The sequence below is a fragment of the Urocampus carinirostris genome, chromosome 2, assembly GCF_059441175.1.
Source record: "Urocampus carinirostris isolate Australia breed hairy pipefish chromosome 2, RoL_Ucar_1.0, whole genome shotgun sequence".
Classification (NCBI taxonomy): domain Eukaryota; kingdom Metazoa; phylum Chordata; class Actinopteri; order Syngnathiformes; family Syngnathidae; genus Urocampus; species Urocampus carinirostris.
The window spans coordinates 9,540,054-9,565,608 of record NC_142350.1 but is presented as its reverse complement, the minus strand read 5'-3'; the positions used below and the strand labels follow the sequence as shown (position 1 = coordinate 9,565,608).

Sequence of the window (25,555 nt, the reverse complement as noted above, 5' to 3'; positions counted from 1 at the left end):
AATCCTGCCTAGCAACATGTGACTGAAAACATCACAGCAAAAGAATTTCAAAGATTTTGTTTCTTTTTCTTTAAAGTACTACAAATACAAATTGTTTCTTGGAGGCCCCTCTTGTCCCCTGTTTCCTTTTAGTGGCCCAGTCCTTCATAAAAATATATTTTTCATAAAACATTGTGTACTGCAATTTTACAGTCAAATAATGTAAATTACATTTTAACTATCTCATTTTTATCTGTGCATTTTTATGTATTTACATTTTACTTATCATGTATTTATCTTATCTATCAGGCTGATTATCAAATATCTTAAAGAAAATACACTCATGTTTGGAATTTTTCATTGCAAAATATCACATTTAAATATTGTCAAATGTAATGCTTTAAATGGGCATAGCATATTACTCTTCTTTATTTTGAGTGCTTCAAAACCGATTTAATGAAATGGTCAAGTGATAAAAACAAATATAGATTTAATGTAGCATTACATATAAATGTCTGCATGTATATTTAGCATAAATAAATGTTTAAAAAATAAGATATGATTCCATTTATCCCTAAATCCTTTTTTTATATTTCCATTTTAAAAACTCCTTTTTTTCTTATTGTAACAGTTAAAAGCCCTCTCACAACTTCATATTTTTTTTCCTTTTGTGTGACACTTTTTTCAGAATAAAATGTAAACTTTTCCAGTTAGCTAAATTCATGTATTTTTTTACGTATTGATTCAACAGAGCTTCTAGTTCGCACATTTGGATTCAGACTAAACCCTCCCAAAAATGTTATTTTTTTCTCGTTCATTTTTTACGTTTTTTTAATTGCAAATTGAATATTTTGAGTGCAATAGTAATATTTTTCCCTTTGTATTGAAATCATACCACGTTTTGTTGGCAGTATTATATATGATTCCATTTTTCTTTTTCTTCCCAGGTCCATGTAGCCACACAGTGCAGAAATTAAAACCTCAAGACATTACGGGCATCACAGTCAAAACCCTTAAAGTCATACCTGACAGGATCATTGATAATTATCACAAGAGACAGCAGCCCCGATTCAGGTTTGGGAAGTCAACAATCTGAACATCTGTTTTTGTTTGTTTTTTTTTGTCAAAAAATTACGACGAGATCTCACTTTCTAGAACTGAACCACCCGGACAAGCCATCTCCACAGCAACCCAAGAGCTCATGCGGTTGGCCGAAGCTGACCCGGGGGGCTTGGCCATGCTGGACCCCGTCAATGACCTGCAGCTGAAGAGTATGGAAGTGGTGGAGGCCTCCATGCGTCTCCGTGCCCTGCAAAACAGCCTGAAAAAATTCAACTGCATCCACTCACCGACTTTCGCACAGCAGGTGTGTTGTAATAACATAATTTCAAAGTTTCTTGTTTAATGTCGCCAACCCAACAAAATCATGTTTGGGTTTTCCAGTTCACAAAAGTTAAAGAGCGGATGAGTGTGCAAGAGGAGCTGGATAAGCTGCTTTTCCTGGTCTCAGATCAGTCATTATCTTTGCTACCTGAGTATCATCAGAGGATCAAGGTTTTTTTTTTCCAGTTTTGTTCGATATGAAATGAAATGAAATGATCTGCATTCATATAGCGCTTTTCAAGTCAATGACTTCCCAAAGCGCTTTACAGTGTGCTTCACATTTCCCAATAGCGGCCTTGTATCGCAGCCATGTAAGACGCTAACCTGCTTATTGGGGGTATTAGGGGTTTCAGTGTCTTACCCAAGGACACTTCGGCATGTAACACGGACAAGCCGGGATTCGAACTGGGATCCCTTAATCCTAAAACGATCGCTCTACCTCCTGAGCCACTGCCGCCCCAAAGATATGTTTTTCATATACAGTAAACCCCCAGGATACGACATGAATCCGTTCTGCAGTGGGGATCGCAAAGTTAAAATGCCATATAATTAGGATAGGAAGCTATTGTAATTAGCTAATTTATTCCAAACCTCCAGTTAAAAACATTAAAATAACAAAATAGTATATAATAAGTACTACTTATGTGTAATATTAGTGTTTATGAATAGATCTGACAGCGCTTGTTCTCAGCCAATCAGAACGTGCGCATGACCGCAGTGGCACCTATACTTGCGCATTTATTTCGTTCAGGGAGTAGCTTTGTAACCTGAAACATTTGTAAGTACAGTGTTTTGGATCAAAAATGGTTCGACGATGTGTCTGGGGCACTTGTAACATCGATCGTCCAATTTCCTCAGCCAAAAAATACATTGGAGAAGTGTTTAAAGTGGATAAAGGCATGCTCAATGTGAAGATGATTGATGGGAAAAAGGAACAAAGTTATTTGTTCTACAGTAAGTGCTTTGTTTTTATTAAATCGAAGTTTACATTGCTGTTGGGTCAGTAATAACACAGCAGCCTATCAGCCTCCCAGCATGACTTTTAGCTCTTCCCTGCCACGTTAATTTGGTATATTACCTTGCAATAGAAACCAAGGAACCCCTTAAAACATTTGGAATGAGTTTGTTCTGTCATAGGTTATGAACTTCTAAAGTTATCTGTAAAGACAGCCTAAAGAAAACGCTGCTTCTTTTATAGCATTAGATACGCCAAAAAATAAGAGTCTGGTGACATATCTAAAACGCATTAAGGTCTTTTAAAAGGGAAAACAATAAAACATACATAACCTTCTTTACGTTTGCAGTAAGAGTCCGTCAGAGCTGACAAATCTGAAACAATTTCTATGTGAAGTTGGTACAGGGCTAAAGACTTCCTCATAGATCGCCAACATTACAAGGTTATTAGTGTCTTTGGATACCTTAATGCCAGGAATATAATTATGTGTATTATAATATATAAATGTATACCGTGGCTTGCGAAACTATTTGGCCCCCATGAACTTTGTGACCTTTTGCCACATTTCAGACTTCAAACATCAATAAATAAAACTGTAATTTGAAAGTGGTACACAATCATGAAGTGAAACACACTTTATTGGATATTTTAAACTTCTTTAACAAATAAAAAAACGAAAAAGTGGGTGTGCTAAATTATTCAGCCTCATTGAGTTAATACTTTGTTGCGCCACCTTTTGCTGCGATTACAGCTGCAAGTCGCTTGGGGTCAAGGGGCTAAATAGTTTCGCAAACCACTGTATAACTGTTTTTTGAGATAGGTTTACTTAATGAAGAAGAAATGACATGGCTAAACTATCAGGAATAGCTACTACAAAGTCGCCCACTGTTGTTTTGGCCGCCCTGTTTTCTCTGCATGTGATACACTGATACGCTAACTATAGTGGCGTGGCTTAGCACTCTCTGTCACATCTATTTATTGATTGAACAACATTTAAAAAAAAAAAAATATATATATATATATATATATATATATATATATATATATATATATATATATATGTTATTGGTTGACTAGAGAAGGGGGAGGAGACGTCCCTATTGATTCATCATTGATTGATTATGACTTAAAACTTAGCAGGGCTATTAGTGTGCCTTCTTTGTATTTCTTGATAAGTTTTGTTTCTGTTCTTGCTTCCCCTTTAGCATAACTGCAAGCTATGGATCTATAACAAAAACAGTACTAGAAATTAAGTATTGTATCGGAGATACATAATCTTTACGAAGCACACGCGATTCTGAACCCAATGAAGGGAAACAAACATTGTGCGAGGTAGTTCAGCCAAGAGCATATTGTCATTTTTATGATGTAGTAAAGCAAACCGATAGCATTGGCATTTAATAAGATGCCAACCGTTAGCAGACAGGCATCTTAGAGACGTAACTCGTCACAGACGCACAAACACCGCAAAGTTTGGATTCTATACATTTTTGGGGCACTCAAAACGATTTTTTGTTGATCTCATATAGCGGGAAAAATAGGGGCTGACAAGACATTGTGAAAAACCACGTAACCCAGGGTTACCATACACCGGGGTCAACAGACTGAACACTTCTTGAAAACTGTTTGCACTAATGAAACTATTTTCTAAAAGAAATAGTAGGCATATATGAGTACCTATACAAGGTATGGGGGACGATACTGGCTTTTTAAAGTCTAATTTGCGATATTATCTGATACTATCGTCTTTGACAATCAGCAATCTGGAATTTAAAAAAAACGTTAATTTCAACTAAATAATTGCAACATTAGGGAAAATATTATCAAAGTTATTTCTTTGAAAAATATCTGTATTTTTATGGAGAAGGGAGCGAATTTTATGTACTATTGCTATTGTTATATGGCATTGCCATTGATGACCACTCGAGATTTGTGTATCAGTCTAAAATATATCAAGCAACCCTAATTAATAGCATATTACTTACCAAAGTAATATAAAAACCTGTACAGAATAACCATTTATTTGCCATCAATGACTGTCCTGTAAATTATTTCTCTTGTTTGCCAATCATGAGGATTCTTGTTATTGTTATTGTTATTATCTTTCGGGGATTTTCCCCTTTGATTGGATAAGAGCATTTCATAATACTGTATCAACTTGTAGCTGCAAATATAAAATAATTTTAATATAGATATGAAAATATGAAATATGATTACTAGCAAATGGTTAACTTGTATCACTTTTGGATTGTCACTCTCTTCAGAGCAAATTTCCTCATGCAAACTATGTCAAAAAGGAGGGAGAGACAGTTGATCAATTTAGAGACATCCATGCATCCATTTATCTTCATCAATTTGAAGTCATTTAGAAACATCATGCAATATATATATTTTTTTATGAACAGGTGCTGCAGTCGCTCCAGTACGTGGACAGCAGTGGCGCGGTGCAGCTGAAAGGCCGCGTGGCTTGTCAAATCAGCAGCCACGAGTTGCTGCTCACTGAGCTGCTGTTTGAAAACGCGCTGAGCCCGCTTGTCCCCGAGGAGAGCGCCGCCCTCCTATCCTGTCTGGTCTTTACGCAGAAAACGCAAGTGGAGCCGCATATTACCAACACTTTACAGGAGGTGAGGCACGAGTGTTGACTGCCTTTGCTTTGTGTGACTCACTCAGCCAGTGGCCGGCTGTGCGTTTGATACATGAATATTAGAAATACTGTACCGTACATGCCAACATTTTGATATTAAAAAGCGGTAGATTTCATCATGCACTCTATTTTTCCGCGCCAAAAGCAAGCCGTCTTCAGAATATAAAAAGAACAGCAAGTTGCAAAACCTACCAAAATATACATCTAATTCAATCATTAGAGTGGTTTACTCATGCACGTAGACTTAGTCTCGTTTCAAAAATCAAGCAGCTGTAGACTAAAATACTAGTCTCGTCAAGTCAAAGGTTTTTTTTTTTTGTTTACATTTGAAAAAGCGATAGATTTTTTTAAAAAATCAATAGAGTTTTCATGGAGCGAAAGCGGTAGTCTGATGCGTAAAGCGGTGCTGTTGGCAGGTATGCTGTACAGTAATTCACTTTATTTCTTGGGTCCCTTATGGCTAAATCGAATATACATTTTTTTTTAAATTGGGGATGAATTTTCTCCCTTTACAGAGCCTATCTACTGCCCAGGCCGTGAAACACATTAGGTAGGAAGAAAACGCGAGGGTTTGATAGTGACTTTATGCTGGTCACCGCAGTTTTTCGTTAGTGTAGCATGAAATTGGTGAAAGTTAGAGAAGGTTTTTTTCAAGTACAGTCAAAAGCTAACCTAAACCCCAAGAGGGATGAAAAAACAAGAGTTTATTCGAGCGCATCTTGGAAATGCAGATACTTGCACGCTCAACATAAGGAGCTTGACATAGGCTGCAATGATGACACAAGCCAAAGGCTAGGGTCAGCAAGTAGAAAAGTTCCAAATTCTTTACAGCCCTTTTAATATTAAATCAGATTAAGAAAATATATATAAACTTTAACACAAACTTAGATAAGCCCCAGCTGTGATTCTCAGACTTTAACAACACCATCTAGTACAGGGATGGCGGACAAGTTTGACCCAAAGAGCCGAAATTTTCAACCGTGAGAGTCAAAGAGCCACCCCACGCACTGACCGGCATTAGACGTAACCTACGCAGATGAGTGGCAGTCAGTTATGTTTCCGGAGCAGCATAAAAACAACAAATCTGCCAAATTAATTTCAAAATATAATTTATTATTATTAACTCTGATGGATTCAAGTGTGTTTTAAGAGGGGGAAAAAAACTAAACATGAAACGAGGCAAAGAGCCACAGTATATAGAAAATATGGTTTGAAAAAGCCGCATTCTTATTGGCCAAGAGCCGCATGCGGCTCTAGAGCCGCGTGGTCACCACCCCTGATCTAGTATATACCAGGTCAATGTCAGTGTCTGAAACTCATGACAAAAAGTTACCGGACACCAGGGCAGACAACTCTGAAAAGTTGCCTGCCCAGCCATAAAGTTGCCTGCCCCATTTTTCACAACTTGAAACACAAAAAGACGACTAATCGCAAAAAAACAACACTGTTGCAAAGTATTAACGATTGATAATCAGAATACATAACAGAACAACTCTTTAAAATTAAGTTTATTATAAATCTACTCATAACATTCATTGCATGTATATGACATCGCTGTTTTCCATCTGCCATCAGCATGTTTACTCATCTTCAGTCATGCAATGTTTGCCTTGCGTCGTTTGCTACAAGCCACGTGAACTTTCTACGATGTTTTTAATGTACGTTTACGTTTTGCAGCGTCATTAATTTGTTTAGCTTCTTTTGAATTTTTCTTTTGCAGCTGAGGTTTTGGCTTTATTCTTAACCACTTATCAATTTTTCTTGTGTTCTCTGTGCGTCTACTTTGAAAAATTATATGCAAATGCACGACCTTATAACGCCTGGAAAGTCCGGAAGTACGAAGTTATTCGATGCAGGCTTCTGATTGGCTGCCAAGTATGGAAATTGCCAAACGAACTGAAATTCCGAAATTTCCAAACCGAACTAAGATTTCGAAATCAGAATAAAGCAAACGTTTGATTTGAAAAAAAAAAATCTTTTGGATTTGTTTTTTTTTTCTTTTCTGTCACCCGGACAGGCGCTTTACAAGTTGTCCGCCCGACGTAAAAGATGCACGCCCCGGGCGGCCGGACAGATGTTATTTCAGACACTGTCAATGTGATTTAAATTTGTGATTTGACCCCACTTCTAACAGTTATAACATAAGTAACTTAGTGAAAACATAGCAATAATATGATATTTGTTGTTTTACATATCAAACTGGTAGGCCAATCCGCTAATTTTTGTAAATATAAATACATGAACTGTAAAGAGACTAGAAAAATCTGGACATGTGCATGACATCATGATTCACTTGTGTTTTTGCTATTCACTCCTGTTTTTCTTAAAATACATCTTTTGCTGCTTTCCTGCTACATGAAAGTGCTTTACCGACTCTTAAATTAATTATGACCTCCATCTGTGTCTTTTTATCCCGCTCAGGTAAGCAGCAAAATGATGCATTTTTCTGCAATTTATACCCAGTTGTGACGGTGTACACTTTCCTTGACTTATTTTTTTGTTTAATTCAGGGTATCGATCGAGTTTTGTCCGTGGCCCAGCGTATTGGAGAGTTACAAAGGGATTGTGGGTTATCACAAACAGCAGAAGAGTTTGTGGACCAGTTCAAGTTCGGCCTGACGGAAGTGGTATACTGCTGGGCAAGAGGCATGGTGAGTTTAGAATTCCATTTTATTAAAGTGTGTTTTATATAGCGATACCCTAGTGGTGTAAAAATTCTTGATTAATTTATATAAAACACAATTAACTCAAATAATAAGCATATATAATAGAAACCGTATTTTTTAAAGGCTTGTTGAAATGTGGTATTATATAATACAACTTAAAGAGGCTGCCATTTTCCGAAGCCAGCAAGTCCCGGTGGTGCTTTTAGCACTTAATGGGCACTTACTACACACAGCTGAGCCCTTCACGTGATGGTCTCCACATTCAGGCATTTCCCCCTTTTTTCAATTGTTTCCTTCTATATATATATATATATATATATATATATATATATATTTATATACATCTCATCTCATTAGCCGTACCGCTTATCCTCATTAGGGCCGCGGGGGGGCTGGAGCCCATCCCAGCCATCTCTGGGCAATGGGCAGGGGACACCCTCAACTGGTTGCCAGCCAATCGCAGGGCATATATATATATATATATATATATATAATCAGTGTTCTCGTTTGCCCGCGTCCCTGCGTCCTAGACGCATCATTTTTGCTGGGGACGCATGGTCTCAAATCAACGTGCGTCCCCGGGACGCAACCTTTTTGACACCAAATTTTCATTATTACCCAATTACTTTTTTTTAAAAGATTTACCGCACTCCAAACTTTTCGTCAGGCAGATCCGCCATCATTGTTTTGGTCTCGCGGTTTGAGTTTTCGTCTGCACGCCGATCTTGGCAAACAAGATCTCGTTGCTTCGAGATGACGTCATTGTTGTGCTTGTCGTCGAGGGAAGGTGAAAATCAACACAAAATTGGTAATTTCTTCAGTGTTAGTAATAAGTCGAAACATAATGCAGAAAGTGATAACAACGGTAATAATTCCGGCTTGAAAAAACTGCGGAGAAATTCTTCGGAAGATCGCGGAGGCAGGAAAACACGTGTGTTGAAGTGAACGATTCGACGAAAGAAAATAAACAAAAGAATACTCCTAGCAAGAAAAGGACTTTTCTGCCAAAATGGACTAAATTATATTCCTGGTTACGCTATGAGGAGGATGATAATGGATTGGACCATGAGAAGGCATTACAACTGTGGCGGGACAGCAAACCACGAAGAATATATGAACTGCAAAATAAGAAGTGATAACTTGCTTTGTATTACCAATTAACTGTGATGATTAAAACTGCATGAATATATAGATTCATATTTCAGCAAAATTATTTTGTATAATGTACAATATTGTGAACGGAAAATTTTGAAGTGATAACTGATTTGTATTACCAATAAACTGTGTTGATTAAAACTGAATGAATATATGGATTTATATTATATATTTGTCGCCGATTTACAATTTCAACCCCGATAACACTAAATTTTGGGGACCCATAGATCTCTGTTGAGGCCCATAGATTTTTGAGCATGCGAGTCCTCGGGACCCATCACTTTTCAGAGGTAAAATGAACACTCTTTTTTATATATATATATATATATATATATATATATATATATATATATATATATATATTTTTTTTTTTACATTTAATAGCTAGGTGGCATCCTTTGGGCTTTCTCTAGTGGCCATCTTGTAGTAATATAATACACTTTCACTTTAAGGACAAAACAAATTCATGTTAACAGTAAATATATGAATATGTGAATTTATGTTTCGGTATTGTTTGTGCTACAAAAAGTCCTCTTTTTTTGCAAATTGTTTTTTTTTTGCAATTTTTTAGCAATTACCGTATTTTCCGCACCATAAGGCGCACCGGGTTATAGGGCGCACCCCGAAAAAATAGTTTTTGGTCCTATTTTTGACATACATAAGACGCACCGGATTATAAGGCGCTACAATGGGAACGTGGACAAAACAGTCAGATAGTTCAGTCCAACTTATTACCCCCTTAATATTCCCAAAGCTTGCAAAGACGCAAATATGTGTCGAGAACACGTGCGGATGCGGTGTCCGTACGATGTCACTCAAATGCATCGTTCCATCAATCGGAAGGTTAAAGTCTTGGGATTCAAGAAATGCCAACCATTCTTTAGTTTCTATTTTCTTTTTCGCTCGCAACTTTACTGTGCATATGACAATAAACACTTGGAATTGAGTTTAATTTAAAAATAGACACTCCGTTCCATCCATTATCTGCACCGCTTATCACAGAAACATCGAGTTCAGTCTAAAACAAGATATATAGCCGGAGTAGCTCACCGAAGTCGTTGTGTTCATAATAATGTGCAGCCGTGGTCCTCTTATATCCGTGAGTGTAGTAAATCCAGGAGAATAAAATATTTACAAATACAGTATAGTAAAAAATGCTTTCTGTATGCCGTCAGCCACGTGCTATACACATTCATCTTTTTCGGCCAATTGCAGGCTTTGTTTTGCCGTTTAAACCAATGCCAGCCTGTAAATGATAAAAAGGATCCGCCTCTTGACCTCCGAATAACTTTAGCCAATAGTGATCGATTCAACTGATGATTGACACATCTTTTTTGGCCAATTGCAGGCTTTGTTTTGCCGTTTAAGCCAATGCCAGCCTGTAAATGATAAAAAGGTCCTGCCCCTTGACCTCCGAATAACTTTAGCCAATAGTGATCGATTCAAATGATGATTGACACATTGGTTAGACAATGAAACGCCGGTAAATAAATCCCAGCATACACCGCGGACTACTTGGCGGGAAAATCTAGTTGGCGGCAGTAAGTTAGTTGCAAGACTTTGCGGATTAATATTGATCCATAAATAAGGCGCACTGTATTATAAGGCGCATGGTCAGCTTTTGAAAAAAATAAAGGCTTTTAGGTGCGCCTTATAGTGCGGAAAATACGGTACATTTTTTGTAGCAGTAAAAAGTTGCTGTCGGAATTTCCTTTCAAAACTGTGTGAATGGTAAGCGACGCTGTTGCCTAGCTACGACCAAAATGAATCATTCGAGGACAATCAAATAGAAATTCATTATGGCGTGTGCTCCATTACAAGAGTCCGATGCTCGTTCATGCAAATGCAGACTCGTTGCCATGACGACAGTAGCCAACTATATTTAGCCGCATTTCCCACCTTACCTCATAAAATCACCTTTTTCTATTGTTATTGGAAACATGATTCAAACTTTATCATCTTTTGTTGACTGCAGCCGTTTGCCGAGATTGCCCAGCTGACGGACGTCCAGGAAGGCACTGTTGTGCGCTGCATCCAGCGACTGGACGAGGTGCTAAAGGAGGTGCGCCAAGCCGCTCGCATTGTGGGGGACTCGGTGCTGGGGAGCAAGATGGAGAAAGCTTCCCTCGCCATCCGCAGAGACATTGTCTTCACCGCCTCTCTCTACACCCACTGAAGGATAGCTCCTGCTAGCCGCACGGATCATTTCATGCATACAAGTGTGCACGGATAGACACTCGGTGGTGCTGAAGGTCTTGCCCGAAAAAAATGGTCTTTAGGTTTTTGTTTTATTTAAATATATTGATTATTAAACATTATGATGGTCAATAACGACAGATAACTGTTTTAAAAGGGCTAATGGTTTGCATCTATAAATTGCTTTTCAAGTCATTGAAGATCTCCCAAAGCACATTTCACCTACCCATTCAGACACACACACTCACACAGCCATAGCGGTAAAGACCATGAAAAGCTTATCGGGGGCATTAAGGGTTCAGTGTCTAGCCCAATGACATTTCGACATTTAACTCAGAGGAGCCGGGAATTGAACCTGCGACCAAGAGGAGCACTCTACCTCCTGAGCTGCCCAGTATTTAATATTTTCGTATTATCTTTAAAGTAGTATTTTTGTAGTATTTCCCTAATTTTGTATTATTTCTTTAGTTGTATTTTTGCATCATAGTATTATTATCGTAGTAGTTGTAGAATTTCTATGTTGTTATTTCAGGATGAAAGCAAAATAATATATTAGGTCCCTGTTTGGGGACCTAACATATTCGGGGGGCCGTGCATGTGGCCCTCGGGCCGTAGTTTGCCCACCTCTGTTGTTTTGTCATATCTTCCACCCCTAGTACTGACCATTACTCCAGAGATGCTCTAGTGAAAGAAAAATCATGATTTGTTCTAAAAATTATTATTCTTACCTGGAGGATCTGATGAGCCATGGAGCAGTTGCTGAAGAGGGGCACCTTGCACTTGATGCACTGGTAGGCCTGTTTCTGTTTTTTAGAACGTTGGAATGTGTCAAATAGCCGGTCGTGATCATCAGGAATTCCCATAAGTTCGTTACGAATTCTGTGTGACTGCCAATAGGTTATGAAAGTCTCTGCTAAAGCTAGCAGCCTGTTCTTTTTTTTAATTTTTTTTTTATTTTTTTAAAGCATTGGAGCAGGCCACTAATTCTAGTATTCCGAGCTTTTTTTTTCCCAATAAAAACGTAAAAGCTGCTCATACTAATAGACATGACTCTATTTCTCTTAAAAAATTATCGGCGCTAGCTGCTAATTCTAGCAGCCCTAGCTTTATTTCTACTTCACTATCTTAGAGCTGCAAATTCTAGCAGCCCAAGATCTGTTTTTATCTAAAAGCATTGGATCCAGCTACTATTGCTAGCAGTCAGAGCTCTTTTTCCATTCGAAACCACTGGAGCTAGCCGCTTATTCTAGCAACCCTAGATTTATTTCTACTTATATACGTTGGCGCTGCTAATGCTTGCAGGCCTAGCTCTTTTTTAGTTATCTAAAAGCAGTGGAGTTAGACACTATTGCTAGTAGCCCTAGCGCCTTCTTTGTTCAAAACCATTGGAGATAACAGCTAACACTAGCAGCCCCTACAATTATTTTTATTGAAAAGTGTTAGAACTGGTAATGCTAACTTTACAGAAAACATTGGGCACAATACAAAGAGAGCTAAGTACTTAAGCAGGTGTCTCCAACTTGGTGCCCGCGGGCACAAGGTTGCCCCCAAAAACACCAGAGTAGCCCGCGGAAAGGTCCTGAAAATAGCTCACTAGTGAGGGGTCATTGCGATTTTCTTTGAAATTTGATTTCTATCTGGTATATTTTTGTGATTGACCAAGCCTATTTTAACTCTACCTCTAATAGTTACAACCTGCTAATAACAGTAATAACATGATAAAATGTTTGTTTAGAAATTCATTCCACACTGGTAGCCCTTTGCGCCAATCAGTAACAAAAGCTCTCTCTCAGCTTCAAAAAGCAGTCCTTTTTCTCATCAAGCTTTATAAGATGCCAATACTAGCAGGCATAGCTGTCTTTGTTATTGATTAAAATTGGACGTAATCCAAATACAACTAACTGCTGATTATAGCAGCCCCTACAGTTGTCTTGCCACCAGCTAAATCATAAGCATTAACAGCTAGTACCACTAACTTTAGCAACTGGCTTCGTCTGTATTGGAAAATGAGGGAAAGAGTCTACATTCAACAAAAAAATCGGATGCATCAAGCATTGGTTGGTTGGATCCCTTAACCCCTGGTGTTGTAGGGGCACCATTTCCTGTGGTGTGTCTAGGGCAAGTGCAGCCTGGTGGCAACCAACCCTCTCCAGGACAACATATGTGTCCACACGACCTTGCACCAGGGACCATTCACGTTTAGTGCGAATGTGCTAACCACTGGACAACAGAAACGCTTGACTTCAACACAAACGCTTTGAAACTTTTCTAAGAGTGTGTGCGTGTGCGTGTGTGCGTGTGTGCGTGTGTGTGTGTGTGTGTGTGTGTGTGTGTGTACGCATGCATTCTCCTGCCCTTAGTGGCCATTTCCATCACACCAAACTGCAACAAATATGTTAATAATTATGTGGACAGAAAATTGATTGTCTACATATAAAATTGTCGTTTTTTTTACAATTGTAAATGTACTGTATTCCTACTTGTCTGTTCTGTGGTGGTGGTGGTCTGGTGGATGCCTTATAGGGGTTAATCCTGCCCTTTTATAGAGTTCTAATTGGACGTTCCAGCTCGTTTCCTGCGTTTTGTATTTTTTATTTGTTTGCTTTTTTTGCAGACGCTGTCGCTTTAAGACAAGCATCTCGTGCTGGCTGATTGATTTCATATTCACCGACGTGTTAGTGGAGAAAAACCTCGTTATATGCTTGTGCGCAGAGATACACGCACAGGGAGGCAGAGCTCAGGTTATCTGCGCTCTTGAAGATGGTAGCATCTTGAGGATGACCTGCAAACCTTCGGAATAGAATTTCTGCACCATCGAACATCTTCGGAAAAGATTTTTATTCATATTTGTGGTGACAACCCCACTCAAAAGGAAGGAGGATTGTTAGGCATGTCGGAAAAACACGGTAAATATATATTTGGAGCCATTTTTGCGCGTTATTTTTTTGCAAAAGCACGTGCCGTTTATTTATTTATTTTGTTTTAGAAACCTTTATCTTCATCCGACGTGCGTATCTGTAGCCCACTCAGTTGCGTGGGTGCGTGCAACCAGCACAGAAACATTAAACGCGAACATGGATAATAGTTTTCGTTTCATTTTACTTACAATTGCTGCAATCGATTCCCCTTCAGTCAGGCTTGCATAATGATGCTGTGATAATCGTGAGAATTGATTATTTAAGAATGTCATCACGGCTGGCAATGAATTGCGTGGTCGCATATGTACGGTTTAAAATCTCAAGGCCAACATCGTGTATTTTTTCTTTACCGACATTAAGTACGTTTTTTACTTTCCGTATTGTAATTTTCATTTATATTCCAACCATGCATTGAAGGCGTGCGTTGCCATTGGTGTCTTATTCGGTGAAATTAATGAATTGTAATTATTGTTTTGTTTTTACTAGGAATTAGTTATTTTTAGGAATGGGGTATTGATTGCCATTAATATTATTAATAAAAAAATGCTAAACAATACCATGGCTCACAAAAGTGCGTTACAGCTGCTTGACTGTTATTATCAAGTGGAATAACGATGAATTGCTTTTCGTAAATCGAACCGTGTACAGAGGCGCACTTTCCTTTAAAGCAACTAGTACACCTCCTTTTAATTTTTTGTTAAAATTCAGTGACTTATTTTGGGAGATTGTGGGTTTCTGTAAGTATGTTAATAAATTTTGGATGAAACAGTATATCAATTTTAGCTTTTGACGTTTGCCTAACCGATGTTAGCTAATTTAATTAGCTAAAATATTGTCTCTCTCACCAGTTTACCGAAAATAATAATTGTTATCTTTCAAAAATGAAATCGTTTATATTATAGAACATCAATGTAATGTGGACGTGTAACGTTTAAAAGTATTATCAGAGGACACATTTATTTTCTATTACTCAAAGCTACAATTTCTCACGTTTTTTTTTTTAATTGAAAGTCATTCCTCGATCATTAGAGTCCTTGTTTTAGACCTTGCCCATGTTCCCAATCTCTTGTTCTAGTCCAACCTCCATCTGTGCATGAGGGACATCGGCGCTCTATTATGAACAGGATTCGTCATCCTCAATCTCTCAGCTGTTCTGCCCTTTGTCCCTTAAAGTCTTCCCCATTCTGTCTCTCATGTCCTCTGTTCTTCACGTTGATCGCATCCCATCGCCTCTTTGGAAACACAAGTCACATGTTGGTGTGTTTTGATAGAATATTCTGCCTAAATGCGAATGGAGGTCGTTTTATAAAGTTTGATGGGGGGTGGGGTGGGGATGGGGCTAATTTAATGAAATGTCAATCAATGGTGTCATTTTCCAGCAGGGAAATAACAGCGCTGCGTGCCCTTTATAGCTCTCATTTGATGGCTTTCTTTTGGAGGTAGAGTGAAGGAACCAAGCATACCAAAATGTCTTTGTCGCAACAATCGTTTTATTTGTAGACACGGATATGACAATACGACAAGCATATACAGTAGATCCACCGGATACAACATTATTCTGTTTTGAGATGGGGATCGTGAAGTGAAATTGACATATAGCCAATCCTACGGTAATCAGCCAATGCCTTCTGAAAAATAAAATAACAAAATCGTAAACATTAAGTACTACTTACTGCATGAGTACTGTCTTTAATTAAATAACACCATAAACAAATACTCAATAATAAATAAAATGTAATTTCTTTTGATGTGTCATGACTTGAGATGGTCGAAAGGAGTAGCAGGTGGATGCAGAGGTGGAAAGTAGATGGTAACGGGCAATCAAAAATGAAACTGATTTTTATATTTCCACTTGCTAGGATTGTAATGCCCTTACAAGATTAATTCGCCTTAACTGCCTCTTTATATTCTTATATTAGTCCCGTTCTTCGATTCGCAAGTGTAGAAATTTGTGTGCCTTTTTCATACTTCTTTATAATCACAAGGTTTGTACCCATGGTTATCATGTTTTTGCCTCTCCCTTAAGCATCAATGACGGCAAGCCTCGGGACCCAAATCAAATAAATACAGTACAAAAACTACAGAACTACAGTGTGACCTCGGTTATCGCGGTTAATGGGGACCAAAACTACCTGCGATAAGTGAAAATCCGCGAAGTAGCGGCGCGCCTTAAAAACTGCTTAAAAAATTTTGTTTTGTTTTTCTTTGATTATTTTATTCTATTATTAACATTTTTTTAGACCTGCGAAGCTCTGAACCCGCGAACGTGGAACCACGAAGTAGCGACGCCCCTTCAAAAATGCTTTAAAAAAATAAATAATTCTTAATTATTTTATTTTAATATCATTACTTTTTAGACCCGGTTAATGGGGACACAAACCACCTGCGAAAAGTGAAAATCCGCAAAGTAGTGACGCCCCTTCAAAAGTGCTTGAAAATTTTTTTTAAAAAATATTATTTTATCATTTTTCAGGCCCGCAAAGCTCTGGACCCGCGAACGTCGAAGCGCGAAGTAGCGAGGTCCCACTGTATATGGCCGAGCTGCAAAGTCTATACAAATAAAGCACATGAGATTCTAAACAGAATAAAGAGAAAGTCATTGCAGGAGGTAATTCAGCCAATAGCATATCAGCATTTTCGTGAGATCATGATGCAAACCAGCACCAGCATTTTATATGAAGTTGACCAATAACAGACAGACATCTTAGAAATGTAACTATATACACAGTTTTTAGGCAAGCAACAAATTTGTTGTTTTGGTCGTATAGCCGGGAAAATGACGTAAAAAGAGGCCAAGTACATCTTATTCCACACTGTTAAGTGAAAACATCGTAGGGCGGGGTTGCCATATCCTGGGGTTCTAATGTAGTTACATGCACATATTCTTTATCCCCCGTGAAAAGCCAATTTAGGCTCAAAGTAATCACTGGAGGTACTCGTCCTCTTTCTTTTTTCCCTCTTCTCCAAGGCCTGGACGACTCCAGCCGTCAGACAATGCAGCCCCCTCCGTACATCCCGGGCCCTCAGGACCCGAACGTCCCGCAGCACCCCAACATGCCACTCGGCACCCAACCCTGCTATCCCGCGCCACCCCCCGGCTCAGAGGGATACCTCCAAGAAACTCCTTTCCCTTGCAACACAATGGGTGCCCCGGGGCCCCCACAAGGCTACACAGTCCAGACTCAGGGCCCCGGAGGAACCTTGCCTCATCCTCCTGTGGGGTACATCCACCCTGGGTATCCTCTGCAGCTGCAGCCCTGCACCGCTTATGTTCCTGTGTACCCCATGGCTTCGGTGAGTCATGTAACTGGATTTCGAAACATCATCAAAACACTGCCAACTTTCCAATTTCTGTTGTAGGCGCATCCCTTCATACCTGCAGCAGGAGGCCAACCCGCCATGCCACCGGGTCAGATTCACCCAATGCAAATGCCCCCCAACATCACACTAATGGACCGAAGGCCGCCCCACGACTATCTGCCCATCGCTGTGCTCACTACAGTATGCTGCTTTTGGCCCACTGGCATCATCGCCATCATTAAGGCGGTACAGGTCAGTTAAGTTAGCCTAGCTAGTATTAATACCTTAAGGAACAATGTATATTATTTTAGGCAAAAACTGAGAAGAAAAATGCAGCTGTTTTGTTACTTTAAAATTGTTAGTTTGTACTCTTCCTTGTGCTTTTTTTTAGCACTCGTTTGGCTACCAGCGACGTCTGGTAGCCAATTAAACACACTGTACCTTTAAATGATTTCTTGTATATATCATATTTGTGGTTTATACTGGCTGAATAAATAAATAAATAAATAAATACAAAATCTTTAGAATTATCTATCAATACACCAAGATATTTTACAGATTTGACACGGTTGTGAATCGTTTTTTTAAAAAGGTTGAAAAGTTTAACATTTTCTCTTTTGAGTATATGTTTACAATGTCCAACTTAGTCCAAAGCGCCCTATTGCTTTCATCTTACTTTCAGCAAAACTGTTCAGGGCTGAACACGTTTGGTAGGAGGATCGGGGACAGTGTTTGAGAGTGACTTCATGCTCGTTTTTTTTCTTTCTATTTATTAATGTAGCATGAAAATGCTGAAAGTAAGACGAGGCGTGCTTCAAATACTGTCCAAATGCCAACCAGAACCCCAACCTCAAGTGCGTCTAAAAAAAAATGCACGTACATGCCATCATGAACAATCTGACAAAGGCTGCAATGATGACACAAATCAGGAGATAGTGTTAGAGAGTAAAAAAAGTTCCAAACTCAGTCCAGCTCCTTTAAGATTTTAACCACAAAAAAAATCCAAATGCATGTATTTATTTGTATTAATTGAGGTGAGTTTTACTCAGAGTGGCATGTTAGGAATGCACATATAAGACAATCCACTTTTAAAATGTAAAACTATTTATTTTAAATGCCTTTTTTGTATATAACCCATTGTCATTGCCATTGACAGCATTAGACGTACAAAATTCATCATGACCTCCAAATAGCTGAATGGCATTTCATTCAAAATTTGTAGCTCGACAAATTATTTCATGTTCACCCGTAAAGCTAGCTATAAATAGATCATTTGACTGTGCAGTTGCACATGCAGCCAACAGTTCCATTACATAACATTACCATTTAGGGAGCAACTGGAGGGGATATGTTCCTTTTTTTCTATCTCTCTAGTGACCCTGCTCACTCGGCTCAGTTGGCTCTGAGTTGAGTGAAGCTGACAAGGTCTGCGTCTGGCTTGACATTGCTGCGTAGATGCAGTGCCGCCCGTTCATTTTCCCTTCTGCATGCTTGTTGACATCGATCCGTTTGTGTTTACCCTGAGCCCACTCATTACATAATATTCTAATGTATTTTTATCTGGGAAATTGTATAAGTTTAATCTCAGGGTGTATAACAAAGAAGGTTTTTTTTTAATTGATTACCATACTTAATTCTAAAGTGGAAACTGAAAGGCAAGTCGTTGGTTAGGTATCATAATGAAACAATCATCCAGACATCTTTAAAACCCTTCATTCTCACGAGGGTTACAAGGGTGCTGGTGCCCATCCCAGCCGGGCAGTGGGGTGGGGACACCCTGGACTGATTGCCAGCCAATCACAGGGGAGACAGACAACAAAATACTTACATATTCATTCTTACAGATAATTTGGAGCCACCAATTAACCTGCCATGAATTTTAGGGGGGATGTGGGAGGAGTGCAGGGAGATTATCCAAACTCCACACAGGGAGACCAGTAGCTTGAACTAGGGACCTCAAAACTGTGAGGCGGACGTGCTAACAAGTCAGCCACCAAGCGGCCCCTCTGACAATTATAAAAATGACTAGATTTTTGGGGCCTGAAAATAACAAAAGTACACCATTAATGTTTGATTAATTATTTCTTGATCATTGTACGCTTTGTTTCCGTAATTATATTTCTGCTTGGATTTTCTTGCTTATTTGTCTCCTTATTTTTATTAAAAGTCCTGATAGTCGATTGGCTGCAGCCATACCACTTGGCAAGGGTAGTGATTCGTATGCCTTTGTATTTCTTGATAATCGCAAGCTTTGTTTCCATGGCAATCATTTTTTATTTTGCTTTTTTCTTTAGCATCACTGCAAGCTTTGGGACCCATTAGCAAATAAATCTAGTATTTATCGTTTATTTTTCCTTTTCAGTCATGTTGCAACAAACATTACATCGAAAAATGAACAAATCACCCGAAAAGCACAAATGCATGACAGACTGAAGTCAAAGGCTCATAAGAGACCCGTCCACCAAAAAACTTTGAAACTTTCTCCTGTAAATCATTTTAACAAATTATGATATCATTATAACAATAATTTGTGCGTCAATTTAGCAACGATTACACTGTTTGAATCGCATATATTTTAAAGTTCCTGAGTTTTTTTTACCAATCTTTTGCCTCCATACTCTCTGACCAAAATATAATGCGTAAAAAATAGTCGTTCTCTCGTGAAAATTTTGAAATGGGATTGGACCTGAACCAACGAGTGAGTTACGAGGGCCCAAGTGTAAGTCGGTATATGAATTTTCATGCGGTGAGGACGCCAACCAATGGCAGTCCTGTACTATATATGACATCCACCGATAGCAGGCAGGCATGTGCACAAACCACAAAGTTTAAATTGGATCCCTTTTTGTGCACAAACAATAACCTGTTGTTGACGAAATTGCCTTAAAGAGGGTCAGAAAAACATCTTACTTAACACAATGAAGTGAAAACGTCTTAAGGCGGGGTCGCCATATACCTAGGGTCTACTCTCCTGCCAGTTGATTGTGAGGCTGGCTGTTAAGGCTAGCTAAGTTGTTGAGGATATCACACTTCTCTCTAATGACTTTCCTTTATCACTTAGGTCCGCACGGCCATCGCCCGAGGGGACATGGTGACGGCGGAAATCGCCTCCCGCGAGGCCCGCAACTTCTCCTTCATCAGCCTGGCTGTGGGCATCGCCTCCATCGTGCTCTGCACCATCCTCACCGTGGTGGTCATCATCGCCTCACAGCATCACGACGACGACTGGGAGCCGTAATGAGGAGAGGGGGGAAAAACAGAGGGAAGTCAACACCGGCTTCGATAATTACATGGAAACACAAGTGCGACACACGCACACACAACCGAGTTCAGACCCAAAACAAATAAAAATGTTGGATTCCAATCGTCAAATACAAACTCAGATAATATTTATTTGCGCTCAGCTGCAGGTGACACAAAATGTCGCATATTTAACCCAGTATCTATTTCCAGTGTGTATTTGGGAAGTTGGATAATCGTGCCAAATTGTGCTGCTATTGCATTGTTGATCGCTTGTACAAGAGTAAACATTCAAGTGTGAAGGCTATACGCATTGAACACACCAAACAGAGGCTAGGGGCCCAAAATAAATATTTGTCTATAATATATAAATATATATAAAATGCAACATTTTTGGGACTTTTTTGCAAATATTTATTGAACATGTATTTACTTTGTGTTGAAATCGGCTTAAATTTAAATAAGCTATTATGCTGCTTTTTTCATCTGTTCATGACAATAAATGCATCTTTTTATAGGTTTGAGCTGACTAAAACAAGAACTTAAAGGGACAGTGTTGAATTTAGCACCTCCAGGTGTTAAAAAAAATTCCTATATTTAAAAAAAATATGAATTGAATTAATAAGCAAAAAATACATGATCTATCATATAAACATGCTTACTTTTAATACTCAAAGCCTCACCAAATGGGAGCAGAAAAAATTAACTGCCATCTTGCTGCTACGGGTAGCCAAAATCGTCATTTAGATGAGACAAAAAGGTCAGAGGTGAAATGGTGCGTTTCGGTCACTTAGTCTCTGGAGTTTGTAGTTTTCCTTTTCCTAATTAGCAATCATTTTCAGTTGCATTACACAATACAACGACATTTAGTGGTCGAATAATACAGTTTGTCCCTTTAAAGGTTGGAATTGACATATTTATGTTGAATGGGCCCCTATTAGTCATCTTTTTTTTTTCCTCAAAGTCAGTGTGTCCAATTGTTGCTCATTTTTCATAGCATTATTGCCCCCCTTTTGTTTTTAGTTCTTTTATTTATTAATTTCTTTTTTTCCTACCAGTCAAAACCTGGCATTCTGTGTTCGTGTAAGTTTTTAATCCAGCCCCATGAACATTTCTCTGAAAATATCATGAGATCACAGCCATTAGGATTTCAGTGAATGCCCAATCAGGCTTCAGGGAAGCAGGTAAACTGTTAGTCCCGGGCAACTTTCTTTCAAAAAGACAGCTCCAGAGTTGGATAAAAACAGAAAAATATTGCTTCTACACTAATATCATACAAACACAATATTTATTTAGATTAGTGGAGGCCCATACAACATATCAAACGAATGTTTCAATGTAGTAGATATCGATATATCTGTTTTCAAATGTGTTGCGCCTCGCCACCACATGCAAATCGGTAGCAATTTGGGACAACATAAACTTGCATGCCGATCTCAGTTTTGTTACTTAAATATGGAGCCTTGGTGTGCACGTGTGAGCTGTAGCAATTGTTTGATCACCATTGCCGGACCAGGAAAAAATAGAAATGAATGTTTATGATATGAGAGACGAACATAACAATAATACTCATGTTGCCTATACTGCTTTGGAGCACTTTGTTGAAATTTTGTTCACTCACCTTCGACCTAAAGATTTTTTTCTAAACTTTCACATATCCTACATTCCCTGTATGATATATTATAGTAATTTAGGTAAAAATAGACAGTCATTACTATTTAAAAACTGTATTGTGGTGCCTTGAGATACAAGTGAGCTGGATTTTTGATACAAGCTAGGTTGATTCTTTTCAAAGTTTACAATGAATTTACTTTAAGAGGATTGAACTTGTTACAAGACAAGAAACAAATGAAATTACATAATTTCTTTTTTTGATATACCGTCCTTCTGATGATAAGGATTGATGAAGCGTAGCCTTTGGTCCTGTTAGCATGATGCTAGTTACTGGTTCATATTTTGGCAAAATCTTATCGACGATTTTAAAAGTAAATACAGAAAAAAAGTCAGGCAACACAAGTTGAAAGATGATTATTAAAGAAAAATACATTCAGCAAGTCAAGTCAAGTCAAGTCATTTTTATTTGTATAGCCCTTAATCACAATTAGTCTCTAAGGGCTTCACAAGTTATTACATAACAATTTCTTCTGTATTGTTTGCAAATAACAATGCATTACTGTTTCAATATATTTCTATTTGATCTGTCTTATATGAAATAGAGAAAAAAATGACTACATTAAATCTCATCTCATCATCCGTACCGCTTATCCTCATTAGGGTCGCGGGGGGGCTGGAGCCCATCCCAGCCATCTCCGGGCAATGGGCAGGGGACACCCTGAACTGGTTGCCAGCCAATTGCAGGGCACACAGGGACAGACAACTCATTCGCTCATTCACACCTAGGGACAATTTGGACCGGCCAATTTACCTGAAATGCATGTTTTTGGAATGTGGGAGGAAACCAGAGTGCCCGGAGGAAACCCACGCAAGCACGGGGAGAACATACAAACTCCGCACAGGAAGTCTGGAGCTGGATTTGAACCCACGACAGGTTCCCATGACATGAACTGTGCCGCACAAGCGCTAACCACTGCGCCGCCGTGCTGCCCACTACATTAAATCAAATGTCTTTATTATATTGAATGCAACTTTATAGACTGATTTTTTTTCCAAATAGATATCGCAGTCAGGAACATATTAATATGGATTCCCTTGATTTTTGTAAATTAAAAAAAGTTTAAGTTACAGGAAGGTGTATTTCAGGGCACCATTGTACACAAATAATGATTATCTTGCCTGCAATGTTCAATGATTAAGAATCGCTGGGATTTATAAGCTTACGGTATCTCCCCCCAAAAAATTATTGATTAATGATAAATTTTGCTTGCAGGGAAAACATTGAGAAATAATTTCAATATGGCTATCTTTTGCTACTTATTAGGATTATTGGGCGCCTATAGATAATTAGTTAAAGACGCTAATTATCCATAGGTATGAATGTGAGTTGGAATGTTGTTATTATGTAACGGTTAAATTATTATTGAAAGACTGCAATATATGACAAGATTTGTTAGAGGTTTCACTAATTAGTGTCATATAGTATTGAAGTAAAAAATGATATGAACGTATGTTGAAAACGTACTTTCAGGAAGTATTTTTCATGATAAGGACTTATTTAAATCCATGATCAAGTCAACAGGCAGTATGAAGCATGAAATGCGCCTCCACGTTGCGAAGATATAAGCGTGCTCGTACAAAGTGGTTCATAACTATCATAGCATCGCTGTCATGTGACTTTAAAAAGGTTTTAAAAAATGTTAGAAGTACTGCAATCCCTCGCTACCTCACGCTTCATACTTTACGGCCTCTGTGCATATTAGTCAAATCATTATCTCCAATCGCATATGCCTGCGAGCAGAGGGGCAGCAGAACACATTTTTTTCAGACCATGCGTCTGTTTTTTGCCATTCGGTCCACCAATAAGTGAACTCCACTCGTGGGGCCCCGAGCCTTGATCCCAAATTCCATATTGCTGCGAGCAGGACCCAGCATAGCTCACTCTTGTCAGGCCTGCCGGCTGTTTTTTCTTTGTTTTGTTTTTTTGCTGTTCTTGTATTTACGCATAAATGAACTGCACTTGTGCAGACACCCTTTTTTGGTGGGGAGCGTGCCATGGTGGCCCGCCTCGAATGAACTGCACTATTTTGGTAGCAATCTCTTATACTCAGTCAATTATTGTTGAGAGCAGAGGCTGCTGTTTTGGGTTGCTAAAGTGTGCCATTGTGGCTTGCCTTAAATGAAATGCAGTTTTGGCCGCAATCCATTATCCTCTGTCTACTTTTGCTGAGAGTGGGGGCAGAAAGAGCAAATGTGTGTCGTGCGTGGCAGCTTTTTTTCTCTTCTTTTTGCCTAAAATGAACAGTTCCCGTGCATCCGCGATCCGTTATCCTCGGATGACTATTGCTGCGAGCAGAGCTTATGTTAAATATAGTATGGGCTTCTTCACGGATTTGCGAGTATTGCAGGGGGTTTTGGTCCCCAAAACTCGAGGTAAGCAAGGGATTACAGTCGTTTTATTCCCATGATAGCGACGGTATCTAGTTTAAAGTCATTCTCAGCTGCAGGTTCTTTAGTACCTCGCTTTTTGATGCAAGGCTCTCCTCCAGATTATTGTTTGCTTGATTTATTCTTTCTACCTTGTCATGGAACTGAGGAAGGTTACTGGTTTGTTTTGTTAAATTGTAATTATTTATTAACATATGTGTTGCACAAGTGTCGGGCTGTTTTGAGTCATGAATAAAATAAACGAATTGCGGTCCTAGAATGACAACTTACAGGGGACGGTGTCTTTTTCTTCGGGTGTGTGTGTGTTTTTTCTTGCACCTTTGTGTGTGTTTCTCGCCAACCTTGCGCTAAAAAGCTATTTTTAGCTGACCTGTTTTCATGCACATATCTTTTTCCCACTCTCATTCGCTATCACAACTGTGTCTCCCTTATCTTGTCCATGTTTTCGTTATTCTTAGGCTTTTGTCCTTGATCGTGTAAATTTGTCATTCAGCACCAATGAGAGACGCGGTCACGCTGAGTCACCGCTCTCATGGGAAAGCAGAGAGTGGAAAATGCAATATTGATAGATGTCTAAGAATTGTTTCCATTTTACAACTGATGAATTCAATGAATAGTACGAAATGGAAACCCTCGTGCTAAAAAAAATCTATATTGCAGTATAAATAATCAACGTTTTATTGAACACGTTCATAAATTATTTTCGCCTAAAACTCTTAGGTAAAGAACCAATCATTTTAATTAATTACCAATGCAGCAAGAAAACAAATGCTAGGGTTGTAATTCAGAAGAAAAAATCTCTTTTCAGCCTTCCTTCTGTGACACAGACATGGTAAAGGAGGACAATGAGGCACTTAAAGTCAGTAGTAATAATTACAGTAGTTCTCCATTTTGATATCGGTTTAATAATTAAAATATATGACCTACAATACAAAAAGTGACATTAAAAAAAAAGTAAATATGAATGCATTTACTGTATTTAAAATATGATGTGAATGGGTTGCATTATGAAAATGAATTGGAATAAATTGTTATAGCTTCTACATAATTATTTTAC

General features: G+C 38.6%; 2 protein-coding genes across 3 annotated transcripts in view; both read left to right on the top strand.

The window, feature by feature from the left end:
* The window catches only part of skic2 (SKI2 subunit of superkiller complex), a 29,825-nt gene extending 17,806 nt beyond the window's left edge, over positions 1-12,019 (top strand). The window contains exons 24-30 of one of the 2 annotated variants that reach the window (XR_015849741.1): positions 927-1,053; positions 1,135-1,345; positions 1,423-1,533; positions 4,723-4,941; positions 7,472-7,612; positions 10,758-11,136; positions 11,955-12,019. Coding sequence is in view for 1 of the 2 variants with exons in the window: in XM_088328824.1 (XP_088184950.1) it covers positions 927-1,053; positions 1,135-1,345; positions 1,423-1,533; positions 4,723-4,941; positions 7,472-7,612; positions 10,758-10,958 (1,010 nt within the window). In the remaining variant the exon portion in view is untranslated. Of the gene's footprint in view, positions 1-926; positions 1,054-1,134; positions 1,346-1,422; positions 1,534-4,722; positions 4,942-7,471; positions 7,613-10,757 lie in introns of both variants that reach the window. The other variant, XM_088328824.1, reaches the window with a different exon arrangement.
* Positions 12,020-13,309: 1,290 nt separating this feature from the next.
* Positions 13,310-24,763, top strand: prrt1 (proline-rich transmembrane protein 1). Its single transcript, XM_088328835.1, has 4 exons — positions 13,310-13,884; positions 16,865-17,190; positions 17,257-17,448; positions 20,258-24,763. Exons 1-4 carry the CDS (start codon positions 13,869-13,871, stop codon positions 20,432-20,434), a joined length of 711 nt encoding a protein of 236 aa, XP_088184961.1. The 5' UTR covers positions 13,310-13,868; the 3' UTR covers positions 20,435-24,763.
* The last annotated feature ends 792 nt before the right edge of the window (positions 24,764-25,555 follow it).